This window comes from Furipterus horrens, unplaced genomic scaffold (genome assembly GCF_987537825.1).
Source record: "Furipterus horrens unplaced genomic scaffold, mFurHor1.1.pri manual_scaffold_1, whole genome shotgun sequence".
Classification (NCBI taxonomy): domain Eukaryota; kingdom Metazoa; phylum Chordata; class Mammalia; order Chiroptera; family Furipteridae; genus Furipterus; species Furipterus horrens.
In genome coordinates, this window is record NW_028327171.1 from 155,981,278 (window position 1) to 155,996,280 (window position 15,003).

At 36.9% G+C, this 15,003-nt stretch overlaps 1 protein-coding gene across 1 annotated transcript in view; it reads right to left on the reverse strand.

Moving 5' to 3' along the window:
• Nucleotides 1-15,003, reverse strand: part of PLA2R1 (phospholipase A2 receptor 1) — a 112,883-nt gene that overhangs the window by 4,273 nt on the left and 93,607 nt on the right. Inside the window, exons 21-27 of the mRNA XM_090280199.1 lie at nucleotides 11,012-11,129; nucleotides 10,231-10,361; nucleotides 9,737-9,884; nucleotides 4,229-4,467; nucleotides 2,502-2,670; nucleotides 676-816; nucleotides 52-168 (exon numbers count right to left, since the gene is read on the reverse strand). Of these exons, the coding sequence (XP_090136325.1) occupies nucleotides 52-168; nucleotides 676-816; nucleotides 2,502-2,670; nucleotides 4,229-4,467; nucleotides 9,737-9,884; nucleotides 10,231-10,361; nucleotides 11,012-11,129 (1,063 nt within the window). The remainder of the gene's footprint in view (nucleotides 1-51; nucleotides 169-675; nucleotides 817-2,501; nucleotides 2,671-4,228; nucleotides 4,468-9,736; nucleotides 9,885-10,230; nucleotides 10,362-11,011; nucleotides 11,130-15,003) is intronic.

Here is a 15,003-nt window from a genome sequence, read left to right on the forward strand (position 1 = left end):
CCACTGTGCATTTATTGATATCCTTTCTTCTTTTCTACACAAAGCACTTACTGTCACCATCAAACTGAGCATTCAGCCAAACTGTCTGGGCAGAAGAAGCAAAAACAGAAAGCTCTTCTAGGAGAAATGAATTTTCAGCCTCATCCTTGATTGTTAAAAGATTAGATCCTATAAAAGAGACAAACAGCAAATGAACAAATATTTGTGTTCACGCGTCAATAAAACTTTAAAAATATCTCCTATACCACACATAATTTGTAAAGCTCAGACTTTGAAAAATGAAAATTTCCATTGTATGTGATTTTTGATTAAAAATGTTAAAGCAAAACCACATTTATTAAGACATATAAGTACTTCAGAAGTTATAAGAAGTGAAAGCAGAGAATATTAATTTTAGAGAACATTAAGAATTTGTAAGTCAAATGCATTCAAAAGGAACATTTTGTGGGAAGAAGTGCAGCATTCTGAGACATCATCTTAGGTTTTAAAGTTTTATATACTGGACATTGTGTTTCATATATTAGCCATCCCCCAGATAAGCAAATTCAACAGCATTTTTTTCAAAAATTTTTGTTGCTGCTTAAATCACTATATAATCAGACAAAAAGTTACATTATTTACTAGATTATCAAGAAGGAGCACATTGAAAGCATTTTACCATCACAAAAGAATTACCTTCCTTTTTGCAAAATTCATGAGCAGCCTCAAAACTCATGCTGTCTAGGACTGTAGAAAAACTGTAACAATTACTTTTGAATTTTATCCAGGGAACAGATGCTTCTGAGCACAACTCTGGGTGTCCAAATGGTCTTGTTTCTATAAACAAAAATCAGTTATGACTTCAGTGTGGTGACTGAGTATGAGATAAACATTGAATTACATTATATGAAAGACCAAGATAAATATACGTAATGAGATTTTCATGATAATACTCTGAAGAATGAGTTTAATATAAATGATTAAAAAACTAGACTGGTTTATAGCATTTCTGGAAGAAATAATCTTTACTTACATATAACTGAGTATATTAATGCATATCTTTATAGGCTTAGTTTGGGTGCTGCCTGGGTGAGGGCCTCTGACTTTCATGTTTACAATTACTAACATACTGAGGGATATGATTCATAGAAATACTGACAACTGAATGAAGCTGGAAAAAGACGATTCCAAATGTACAAAATGTGTTACATGCAGTGCTCAATATTACAGATTTAGCAAATTCTTACCTACAAATCAACTTATTAGAGAAAATAATGCATTCAATAATGCATAACATAACAAACATAACACTAGGAAATTGGGGTGGACTTTGCTTCAGAGGGCAAGCATGAGAATCAGACACATCCATGCCGAGATCCTCCCTACACTTTGGTTTCTTTATCTACAAAAGAGAGCTAACAACAATATCTTTCTTACAACTTGAGAAGTTTAAACAAGCTAGTGCCTCATCCTTCTTAAGCACTCAATAAATGCAGTGTTGTTGAAAGAGAAGGCTAACTCTTATGGTGTTTTAGAAGCAGAATTGGCTTTTCCAATATATATGGCTATTATTTACATTTTCATCCTGAATTATTTCAATCTGAAGTTACATAATGTGTATGCCATTTGAATTATAGTATCCAGAATGTAAGAAATAAATGCACTTTTACTAAATGAGAGATTCAAAAAGAAACCAGCCAGTGTTAAGGACCTCTATGTACACCACAGCAATCAAGAAAATGGGGGTCTAGTGTGATGAGAAACTAGGCTTCTACTCCTGGGGCTGTTGGTGGACATCTCTGAGATCTTCAGGAAACTATTTAATGCTCTGAACCTATTCCATCTTTAAAATAAAGTCTACCTGGCATAGCCGGGTGAACTTTAAGTGTAATGAGATGTTATTATTATTTTAACATTTAAATATATATGTGATATAGACATAAATATTATTACCATTATTATGATGATGACTCTAGAATCCTATTTGTCCTTGACCTAAACATAAAGCCCCAGTCTGGCATTCAAGGTCATCTATGCTCCTAACCCACATTCCTAGCCTGATTTCCTAATTCTCCCTTAACCATAACCTGCGATGCAGGAAAATCTCAGCACTGGCTTTGCCTTATCCATGTTCCATCCTTCTTTTCTTCCATGTCTTTGCCCAACCATTTTGCTCAGAATGCAAATGTCCCATCATCGCCCTGTATTTACATCCCAGCCATACTTCAAGGACAATCTCCACAGTCAAGTCCTTAAGGAAGTCTTTCTACATACAGTATTTCTCCTCATTGATACAATGTGTTCTTTTTCTTGCTAACCCCCACAACACATGCTACCTCTCATATTGTTTGGTAGCCCTGCCTAGTATAGTAGTTATTCATCTGTACATCACCTACCAGACCAGAGGCTTCTTGAGGGCTGATACTCCTTACAATTCTTCCTCATCACTCCTGCTTAGTGCAGTGTCTTGTGTACAGCAGGTGCGTGGTACATATTTTTGAGTTGAACAGGATTGGACCTACCGGTAGGGACATGACAAATGGCTCCTTGCAAAAATGATTCGCAGGCTGTGCTACTCCAGCGCCCATTGGTGTCAGCAAAAACACAGTCACCTAGCAAGGGTGACTCATCGTCTTTCCAAAAGGTGAAGGAGGATTTAGTTCCATCTGACCAGTCAAAATTGAGACCATTCTGTGGAGGGAAATTGAGCCGTCATTTCCTTGCCAAGACTCCTGGTGGCATCAATCAATGCTGTCTGAGCATCTCTCAGTTCGCACATAGACTCGTATTTCCACTTCTTAGATTTCTATTTTGGGGGGGGTCTAGAACAGCTTGTGAATATGGCCTGACAGAAAGGAATATCTGCTACAAGAGATATCTTTATTAGTTTTGGGGAATACTTGGCTCCCTGCCACCATAATTTCCCTCAAGCAGTAAGAGTGAAGTTGGATCAATATCTTGTTCTTTATACCGAAATAAATTCCGGATCAAAGATCCAAATATAAAATTGAATATATAAGAGTGCTAAAAAAAACTTGGCTACATATTTTATACTCTTAGTGTGGGGAAAAAATCTTTCCAGGTCTGATAGAAAAATCCAGCAGTGATAAAGCAAAAATTGACTACATAAGTTAAAACATCCCAAATACAAAAACATAATAAATGACCACAAAATACTATCCTTTCACCTATACCACTGGTGAGGAGTAAAATTTTGACATACCCAGTGTTGGCAAGGACATGAGAAAACTAGATGTTATCACACAGTGCTGTTGGCATGTAAATTGGTGCAAACGTTCGGAAGGCAGTGGCACTATTGTGAACACTTAAAGTGTACTTAACAACTTCACTTCTGGGAACTCATCCTACTTGCACAGGATATTTGTTGTGCATTGTTTGTAATTGTGAAAACTGGGAAGAAACCAAATGTCCATGCATAGAATTGTTTAATAAATTGTGGTACAGTATATTCTTACATGTGTTAAATTTTTATGTGCTGACATTGAAAGCTGTACAAGGTATATTAAATAGAAAAGCAAGTTTAAAGACAGCATATATAGTAAGTTCTCATTTGTATTTAGAGAACTGTACATATTCATCCATTACATTTATATATATGTGCCTATAGAGAAAGTTTCTAAATGGCACACTGGAAACTGTTTACAGTGATTGACAATAGGGAGCAGCACAATAGGTCAGGATAGAATAGATATGTTTCCCTAATTTCAGTGTGTAATGTTTTTATTAAGGAGTAAAGAAAACTAAAAAAAAAAAAAAAACCAAAACCTTAACTCTCTAAACCACATCCCTGGAGGAGAAAAATAACCTACATGTTAAATGTCAGGGGGTACTGAATTAATTATTAACAAAATTTCTAGGCAGGAAGCACGATTATTTTTTCTTGGGGATTTCTTAAATACAACAAATTACCCAAATGCAGATGCTCGAGTTTAGGATGTGTTCCAGTGCATGGGGAAGTGTCCTGAAATTTCTCAGAAATTTTCATAGAGCCTTTGAAGGGCATTAATTTCCAGGAATTAAGCAAGTAGATATTTAAAGGTGTACACCTTTATTGTGCAGTCATAGGTTTCTCATAAGGTTAGTCAGTGTTTACTATATAAACCAATTATTTAAATGGTATAGTTCCTGGGAGATTTTTTCTGTGCTAATTTCAGTTGTTATATTACTGAGGAAGTGGATGTGAAACTTAAGTAAGCAAGGATAGTCCGAGGGATTTTAGGACACCTACATCTGCAGTGAACAGTCCAATCCAGCGGGCATGTCCCAGCCGGTTGAGGATGACGGTGAGGAAGGACTGGTGATACCGATCTGTAATGCTGACCAGTTCTGCTCCATGCATCAGACAGGTTTTTAGTGCTGTATACCAAGTCATATTTGCACTAATTATTTTGTAAGTTCTATTTCCATATTCTAAAGTATTGGGGATTGCAAACATATGAGATGTATTTACACCATGTCCAGAAGTATCTAGAACAAGAACAAAACAAAAATCACTTGTAGCATCTGGATGAGAAAGGGAGGAGGGAGGCAAAGCTTAGCATGGAGACCCTTCACAGTGACCCGTGCGTTTTTCTTCCCGAAATTGACTACTTCGAAATGAGGACACTCCCTGAAAGCATAGGTGATGCTAAAGAATAAAACACCTAGAAAATTTTGTGAGAGAGTTTCTTTTAAAAATATAAACATATGTGTATATTAAACATTTCTAGAAGGTTTCCCATTTTGATCATGCTTTGTCAAATAGACCACTCTCTGGTGGAATTCATAGGATCTCCTTAGGTATGTTTCGTTCTGCTGTCTCTACTCAGCCTAACACACACCACTCTGGCAGAACTTAATACTTACTAAATGTCATATAGTCATTTACTGCACTGCAAACATAAGTTACAAGTGTGTATTCTCAAATATAACACTTATTAAACTTCTGAGACTGTATGATAGTTACTATCATATTTAATGTTTACATATATACATTTTATAAAGAGGTTTAAAAATTAATGAACAGAAATACACTGTTCTTATAGTTACTATGAAAGTCACCTGTCAGGGTCGATATTTATAAATTAAAAAGCAAAGTTTTCTCACATGTTATCATTGATGATTTCTTGTTCATGAGCAGTTGTGACCACATAAAAAGCAATTCTGTGTTTTACATACAGATGTTTCCTCTTTAATATGTGTGTGTGTCTGTTGGCTCTGTATTATATTATGTACTTGGTTAGGCTAAATTTTGAAAACTTAATATGCAAAAACAAGGTAAGTGTTTCTTAAGTGTCTGATCAAAGTGGCTGGGGTTCCTTTCTGTATACTGATTTTATTACACTAGGGCTTGAAAAGGAGCATAGTGAGATGTGGATAGTCAGAAATCTGTGACTCAACTCTGGTTCTGACCCTGAATGATAAGAAGCCTTGGGAAATTAGTTAATCTCTCGAAACTTCACATTTGTGGTCTATAAGATTAGTAAGGCCTTCCCTGGCCAGATAACTCAGTTGGTTGGAGTGTTGTCCTGATACACCAAGGTTGCAGTTCTATTCTGGGTCAGGGCACATACAAGAATCAACCAATGAGGGCAAAGATAGGTGAAACAACAAACAGATGTTTCTCTCTCCCTCTCTCTCAAATAATCAATAAAAACAATTAAAAAAGAAAGATTAGTAAGGCCTTTCTTAGAGGGATGTGGGTAGAATTCAATGAGATATCTACAAAAGACATTTACTGTAGCACCTGGGATATAGGAGGCACTCCATAAATGTTGCTTCTTGCTCCCCTCTCTTCCTCTTGACACACTCTCCCAAATAAAAATGACAGTGGGAATTTTACTTTTATCTGAAAATGTTACCCCAATACATGTTGTAGATGTTGCTAAACCAAAGTGAAATTAAATTATTTACCAAGTAAATTGTGATGAGCCACTTTTATTATTTGTTTATTTTTTGCTAGAAGTCTGTTTGCTAGCTTATCTACAAAGTATAAGGTTACTTATATAAAACTGACATAATATCAAGTAGCTATTTAAAGGTGTTAACAATTAGTAAAATTAAAATAACTAAAGTCCTTTGTATATATGACACAAAAACCAATTTAACTGTTTTTCCCCACTAAGTTATATATCAGTATTTTCACACATGTGAATTTCTCCTTCTGTAGTTGATTTCATGAAGTTTCAAAAAATTAGTGACTCTGAAAAACATTATTTTGTCAATTATTTCTGTGAAAAAGAAAGATCCATTGGCAGCCAAGTTCCAATTTGGGGGTATGACTTTGGCCTTGTCTCTTTTTTTATTCAGACATTATATTTTTTTTGTGCAGAATAAAAACTTTAGGCTATAAAGAGGAGGAACAAAGTTTGAGTAATCATTGTAGACTACTATAAGAATTTGTGAACTTCCGGCCAAGATGGAGTCATAGAAAGACATATTGCATTTGCCTCTACAACTAAGAAGGACTACAACTACCTCAAAACTAGAGACAACCAGAAGTTCCAGAAAATTGAGCTGCATGGAAGACCAACAAACAAAGATATAAAGAAGAAATACTCATCCAGATAGGCAGGAGGGGTGGAGAGGATGCAGTGTGGTGGTGGCAGCAGCAGTGACAGCAGCAGCAGAATGGCAGAAAGTACAGTCACACATTTTAAAAAGTAGGGAGGGACACCTGGGGAGCACTCCCAGCACCAGACCAGACCACACAGCTCATGGTTCCAGCACCAGAGAAAATAAAGCCTCATTGCTTCTGACTGTGCAAACCAGTCAGGACTGGAGTGGAGGAAAAAACTGCCAGTCTCTCAGTAGTGTCTGCTTGTTTAAAGGGCCCCCATGGTCCTAGAATGTCCGCAGACCCACCTACTCTGGGAATGATGGCCAGGGAAACAGCTAGAGAGGCAGCAGACCCATAAGGAAGTGGAAAAAGTGCCTGGAAAAGGGGTGAGTGCTGAGCAAGCAGCATTGTTCCCTCTCAGAGCCTTCTCCCACGGACAGTGCCACGACGTGGTGAAATGGGTCACCCTGCACTGATGAATACCTAAGGCTCCACCCCTTACAACATAACAGGTGCGACAGCTCTACCTAAGACACAGAAGCAAACAAACACAGGAGCCTGTCAAGATGAGGAGACAGAAAATTATGGCCAAAAAGAGAGAATGAATCAAGGTTCTAGTGGGAGAACTAAGCAACGAGGAGATAGCCAACCTAACAGACATGGAATCCCAAACACTGGTGGTAAAGATGCTCACAGGCTTGACAAATATGCCTGAGTATAGCAAATGCATAAGGGAAGAAGTGAAGGCTATGCTAAATGAAACAAAGGACAATCCACACAAAACCAGTGGTGAAGGTAAAGAAACTGGGGTTCAAATCAATGACTTGGAATATAAGAAAGAAAAAAATAGTCAACCAGTACAGAATGAGGAAACAAGAACTGGAAAAAATGAGGAGAGGCTTAGGAACATCTGGGACAACTTTAAATGTGCCAACATCCAAATCATAGGGGTGCCAGAAGGAGAAGAGGAACATCAAGAAATTGAAAGCTTATGTGAAAAAATAATGAAGGAAAACTCCCCAAATTTGGTGAAGGAAATAGACATACAAGTCCAGGAAGTACAGAGAGTCCCAAACAAGCTAGACCCAAAGAGGACCACACTAAGACATATCATAATCGAAATGCCAAAGGTTAAAGATAAAGAGAGACTCTTAAAAGCAGCAAGAGAAAAGCAGAGAATTACCTACAAAGGGCTGCCTATAAGACTATCAGTTGATTTCTCAAAAGAAGGCAAGAAGGGACTGGCAAGCAGTATTCAATGTGATGAAAAGTGAGGACCTACAACCAAGATTACTCAATCCGGCAAAGCTATCATTTAGAATGAAAGGGCAGATGAAGTGCTTTCCAGACAAGGTAAAGCTAAAGGAGCTCATCATTACCAAGCCATTATTATATGAAATGTTAAAGAAACTTATTTAAGAAAAGGAAGATCAAAACTATGAACACTAAAATGACAACAAACTCACAACTATCAACAACTGAATCTAAAAAATAAAAACAAACTCCAACAAAGCAAACTGGAATAGGAACAGAATCATAGGTATAGGGATCATTTGGAGGGTTATCAACTGGCAGGGGGAAGGGGGAGAAATGGGAAAATGGTGCAGGGATTAAGAAGTTAATTGGTTGGTACAAAATAGACAGGAGGAAGTTAAGAACAATATAGGAAAGGGTAAAGCCAAGGAACTTTTATGCATGACCATGGACATGAACTAAGCGGGGTGGGATTGCTGGTGGGAAGGGGCGTACTGGGCAGAGGGGAAGCAAAGGGAAAAAAATTGGGACTACTGTAACAGCATAATCAATAAAATATACTTAAAAAAAGAATTTGTGTAGTTAAATAATGTGGTTTGAAAAATAACAATAAAAAGAAGTATCCTTTGTTGAACATATGCTGGGAACTTGCTGAGCCCTGTATATACAGAAAGTTTACGAGATATTCCATTTTATAGATGCAGAAACCAAGGTTCAGAGAAGATAAGAGACTTGACTGACAGTTTATTTACTGAGGTGGGGTAGGAGTCCAAGGGGTGGTGTGAACTCCAGTGCCCACTTTCTATACTTCCTTCAAAAGAACATACTCATTTTTAGTCTCAAAAACATGAAAGAGAGAATGTGGTCAGGAGCACATTTCAAGAAGAGGTTAACATCAAGGTTGTAGAATAGAATAATTGTATTTAACTGAGAGACCTTGAGTATGTTACTTATTTTTTCGTTTGTAAAATGGGAAGACTTTTACCTACTTTTTAGATTTGTCATGAGGATTTTATGGCATTGATGCTTATAAAGCCAAGGCACAGCACCAAGTACATTATAAGCTTGCAAGGATATGGTATACTGATATACTTCTTTCCCCAAAAGGCTCTGCTCTTCTCATAATACTCTTGATGTAAGGGGTCTGGTATTTTCTTTCAGTTCCCAACCACTATTATGATTAAGTGATACCTGTGAACTAGGAAACAGTGTTTCCCTGGAACTGCTTTTCTGAAGATGGGTTGATACCTAGTATCTTTAAAGGGCTCACATGTAAGCAACAGTATGAGCTGTAATTCATATTCCAATTAAGCACATACACTAGGTTGCCCAGAGTTCTACACAGCTCCAGACATAAACTGTAGCCTCCTAGGGTGGCATGGTACAGGGAAGCCTAGCACTCGGTAAAAGCATAAGATGTGAGCTATTATTGTTTTTATTACTCAAGGTTACTTACAGTGCATTTACACTGTTCATTGACCCCATTGGCTACTTGTAATAGTATGGGCTTGGGATTTCACAGCAGAAGCCATTGCAGGTTCTCATCATCAGGTCTGGAAACATGCTGCATGCCATATGTAGCCGTAGAGACCATTTTTAAGGTTCCAAGAAAGGAGTGAGCATTGACTTGTTTTATTTCCTTAACTCTGGTCCAGCATTTTGTAATGTCTTTTTTAATTGCCTGAACAGACATATAATCCCAGAACGAAGCAATAAAACCTTTTGCATAAACTTGGCCATCACTGAAGTGGTCTCTGCAGTCCTTAGAGCCCCACTAGAAGGCATAATCCTGTGCTAGTTGAAATTAAATGACCACATGTATGTACAGCTCAAAGAATCAGTGCCTGCTACTATTAGCAATGAAACTGTCAGTTACACAGCATGTAAAACAAATATGGAAGAAAAGAGTGGGCCATGGGAATAAAAAAAGCAAGTACTTCTTACCTTGTGTTTTCTCACAAACATACCCATAACCTTCTTTTCCACAGTCTTCAAAATACCATTTTCCAGTGAAATGAAAATTAGGATTATTTGACAGCAAGGCACAGAGAGGAATGTGTTTTTGAACTTCGGTAGTGTTATGACTTGGAATCTTTAAAAGAATACATTTAAAAAAATTGTAACCTATAACATGTGTAACATTGACATTTTTATTAAGGACATAATTTTTAAAACTTCAAACACTATTATTCTTTTGTTTGCACTTAATAAACTGGTTCACAAATCACTTCATAACTGAAAACATAAATAAGTCTTGTGATGAATAAAGTAATTACATTTATGGAACACATGAGGATTATATAACATATTATTAAAATTAATATTAATAACCAACTAATAAAAATTTATGCTTACAAAAAGAAGATATAAAAACTTTAGTGAACAAGTCTTGAATAGAATCTCTTGCCAATTTCTAAAAAGTAAATCTTGGAACTTACATTTATTGTATCAAATGGAGACCAGTTAGAATAAACCACAGGCTTTCCATTTAGCCATTTTTCATAATCATCATTTTGTAATCCTATCCACACATTAGTGGTCTGACCAAAAAGATTCATTGTAATGAAAGCTAAAAAATAAGAATACATCATAAAATTCAATACTATGTAAGCCATTTGGTTAATCAGCCAATTCTGTTTATAGCTATTATTTTATTTAAATGACAGCAAAACTTAATTACAAATCAATTTTCAAAATTACTTTGTCCTTATTAAGGTAATGCAGTCTCTCTCACTTTTGTTTCAGTTTAAGTTGACAGAAATTAGCTGGCTAAGCCTGGAATTTCATCATATCATTAACAAAACAATTTCCAGTGTTCATTCAATGCCTTTCTTAACAAAAGAGGAGTTATTTGCTATGTTTAAACTAATGTATATAATTGCCTAAATATCTAATAAAAGTGTGCAGGTGAATCTAAAGGCTCATAAAAATTATGCCATGCAATTACAATAGACTTTAATTCAGATTACGTTAGCCATTTTGAAATACAGATCATAAATATGTCCTTATTCTTTCCACTACTACTGGTGAAACAGACAAGTCTCCAAAAAATCAATAGTTTATAGGCAATGGAGTGTACTAATTTTTACAGATGTCATGATATAAATGTTACAGAAAATCCCTGAAAATATTGATTTGGAAATGTTAGAATTTGGGGGGAATACTTTAATAAATACTTGAATAAAAATGGTTATTTTTGCCTGACAGAACATTGAGTACCTTGCTCCACCTCATTTTCAATGGTGACCAGTGTCCCCCCTTCTTCAACACAGAAGTCTTGAGCAGATGTCCAGTTCTTCCAACCACTTGGGTCTTTGGGGATTTTCACCAAAAGGCACTATAAAAAAAAAGTTTACTTCCATATTTTTATAATGAGGTAAAAATTTCCCAAAGATACTGAGGATGAGCCTTGAAAACTATTTATAATTTTCTTACTCAGAAATGACTCATTGTTCTCTTTGAGCTGCTCCAAAGGTCCACGTAAAACAAAGAGAACCAGCTTTCAGGACGAATACATGCCTAGCTTGTACTGTGTCAGGCAACAGGCAGGAACAGAAGCAAGGATGCGTTTTGTCATGTGGGATATCAGAACAAGATCTTCTGCTCAATGAAAAATACTATTCCTTCTAAAAAGGACCCAGCCCAATTACAAAGTTTATAGTGGCAGATTTCATCTAAATCGGGTTAATAGCAGCTTAGTTAAGTTTCAATTGCAAATACACTTCTTTAATTGCAGTGAGAGAGAAATACTAGGGAGTCAAAACCTCACCAGGTTTTTAAATTCACTAAGAACTTGGAATCAGTCATGTGATCAGTAAGTCCATGAGGAAGAGCCAGAAGAGAAAACATGAGCCCAGTGGGAAGAGAAGCCAGGACAGAATCCAGGAGACCTAGGAAGAAGACCCAACAGGAGGGGGGCCAACATTGGCAAATGGAACACAAAAAATGGTTGTGGGATTTGGCAGTGAGACTTCATTGGTACTCATGAGAGAGTCATGCTTGTGGCATAGCAGGGGTTATTTGTTATGGGAAGAGAAATGAAACAGTAACTATGAGGCAGGACAGGCAGAGGTGAAGAAGAGCTCCCCACTCTCAAAGCTCAGTAAAATTTAAACATGCTAATAGGGCCAGATGGAGTCAGAGCAGAGAGCGAGAGGGGGGAAAAGAAAGGCAATAACAGATCAGGCTAAGTTCCAGAGAAGTCAGGAGAGACTTAATGCAAAGGATACACTGTAAGAATATCCTTTCATCAATGAATATAAACAACCCTGGTCATTAATAGGTCAGATCTCAAGATCATGCCATTGAGAAAATCCTATCCTCCTCTGAAATTACATCTTTCCCCATCCTTCCTTAATTTCTGAATGAGTCCCTTGTCCCTTTTTCCCTTCATAAATTCCTCTAGAAGCATAGAGACTGAGTGTTGTTCCTCTTTGAACATCATAACAAAGAAGGTCACCAGTAGATATTTATGGAATGAAATAAACCCAATAGACTCTGAAATAGTTGTCAAATGATGTCAGATATTCTAGATTTAGTCCAGTGATTCTCAAATGGGGCCATTTTGCCCATCAGGGGATATTTTGATAATATCTGGAGATATTATTGGTATCATATCTTGAGGTGGGAGGATTGCTCTTGGCATCTAGTGAGTAGAGACCAGGGAGGCTGCTAAACATTCCCCCAGAACAAAGAATTTTCCAGCCCCAAATGTCAATAATACCTAGGTAATTCTTTTCAGAGCTCAGTTCTGATCACATCACTCTTTAGCTTAAACCCTTCAGTAACTTTCCACTGTTCTTAGTACAAAAATCAGAAACCCTGATCTTGCCTGAAGTTGAGTTACCAACTGAGAGGGGAAGTACATTTTCAATTTTGGTTCCCTTTACATTGTTTGCTTTACAATGAAACAGAATTGGCTGTAGAAGATTTTAATTTTACAACAACTGTCCTTTTATCTATTTTTTTCATTTTTCCTCTTCACTCTAATTACAAATTCCAAAGAGTGGCACATACCAATTATTAGGAAGTCTTATCATTTAATGTGAATTCACCTTGTGTTCAGATAGTCACACTAATGAACCATTCATAAATACCAAAGAACCTCATTGGTTCAGTTAGCTCAATAAATCTCTCCAGAAAACACACACATACAAGCTCTCCTCCTCTTCCACCTATCTCCCCAATATGTGCCCCAGCCAAGATTTACTAGCTGGATGATGACAGTGTAGCCTCTCATTACCAGGAGTCCATCATTTCTAAAAATATAACGTATTTACTAACACACTTCAAAATGGTGTCATTAATAATTAAAACAAGCAGCAAGATGAAGTACAACACCCTTAATTTTAAGTTGTTTATTTACTTACTAATTTGCAAAATGTGAGCAAGTTTAACCTATCTCTAATTATGATTGTGAATTAAGGATATCTTCCTGTATTCCAAACCAGTTTTGAATATAAAATTCTGGGTTTTTTTTTTTTGTTGTTCCAAAGTCATTTCCAGCTAAAAATTTGAAAATAGAATTCATGATTTGTCCCTCAAACTTGGTCCTTTCCGAGTGTTCTTACTAACAGGGAGTGGCACAGGCAGTGCTACAATTTTACAAGCCTGAAACTCGGGAGTCATCCTCACTCGCCCACTCCATCATCACTCCTGTCCTGCCATTTGGAAATCCACTTCTCAGAGCCCCCCACCCCCATTTCCACTGCCCCCCATTTTCTGTCACCATCATCTTAGCACAAGCTCCTAATAATCTCTTGCCTGGACTATTGCAATAGCTTCCTAACTGCTCTTACCTTTCTCACTCTTGCCCATTTCCACTTTATATTGGCACCGCAGCTTGAGAGATTCTTCTCAAAATTCAGTCCTGATCATGTCCCTCTTCAGTTTAAACCCTTCAAGGGCTTCTCATTGCACTGAGCATGAGAACCAGAAGACGATTTAACCCTTCTTTCATCTCAGCTCTCATCTTCCAGATCTCTCTGTTTCCTTTAGTTTCTTAACTATGTCACATTCACTCTCACCACAGGACCTTAGCACATGCTGTTCCCCTTACTTTTAATGCTCCTTGTCCTGACCACCTCAGTCAGGGCCTCCTGCTATCCATTTTATAGAACTTTGTAACACTTCTTTATCATATGGGTCACAACTTTAAATTATACAGCATTTTTGTGATTGACTCATGTTTGTTCCCCCCAAATCTATAAGCTCCAGAAGGGAAGGGATTGTGTATATTTCTCCTCACCATTGACTTATCAATATCCAACACAGTTAAACAAATAAAATGCTAATTTGAATAATTTTTTTTAAAGGAGGAGTGTTTTTTAAGACTATATTGTGCATGAAATAAAATATTGGCTAATGTCAAACTAGATGGTGCAAGACAGCCATTAGCACTTAATTCAGGTCCTTGTAGAAAAATGTATAAGTAGAAGCATGAAAGTTAATCTAACACACACACACACACACACAGTATTTCTTCCTACAGTTCTGCTGTGACAAGTATGTGCCCAGGGTAATCTCTGGTCAAGCCTCTTTTATATCACCAAACACAGAGAAGAACATCTATAAACATTAGAAAAGATGCTTAACTTCTGGTATCTCCATTTCAAAACTCTAGAAGGTGGACAATCAGTCAAACAACTAAATTTTTTTCCTTAGAAATAACCAATAAAAGTTAGTCCTAGGAAGATAACAAATAAGAAACAAAGTTTAATAGGACATACTATATTGGAACTCATTCAGAGCTGTGATGTGAGGAATGTCTGTCCTTGCTATCTCCCAATTTTCCTTCGGTAGCTTTTAAAAAATTAAGCAGGGGGAACCATCCACATTGGGCTCTCCACTCTTCTCAGCTATCAATCAACTTTTCTAATAATCTGATAAACTCACTTATTCCAAAATGTAGGTGACAGATAAGTCAATCTCAGAAATATTTCTCTTAAACAAAATAAAGTGTGAAGGCAAATGAGCAAGACTCTTGTGGTAGGATTCTAGCCATTAATATCCAGGGGAAGGCACTGGGTGGGGGACACAATTGTGGACCCTGAACCCTCACTCATAAAAGGTCACCTTTGTGTGAAGCTTGTTGTGATGGTTTCCTTAATAATCAAACCGTCTGAATGATTTTAAGACCAAGTTGTGCTACTGTTCCATTGCCGGGCAACTATTGGCTACACATTAAAATAACTAAGGGAGGTTTTAAAACA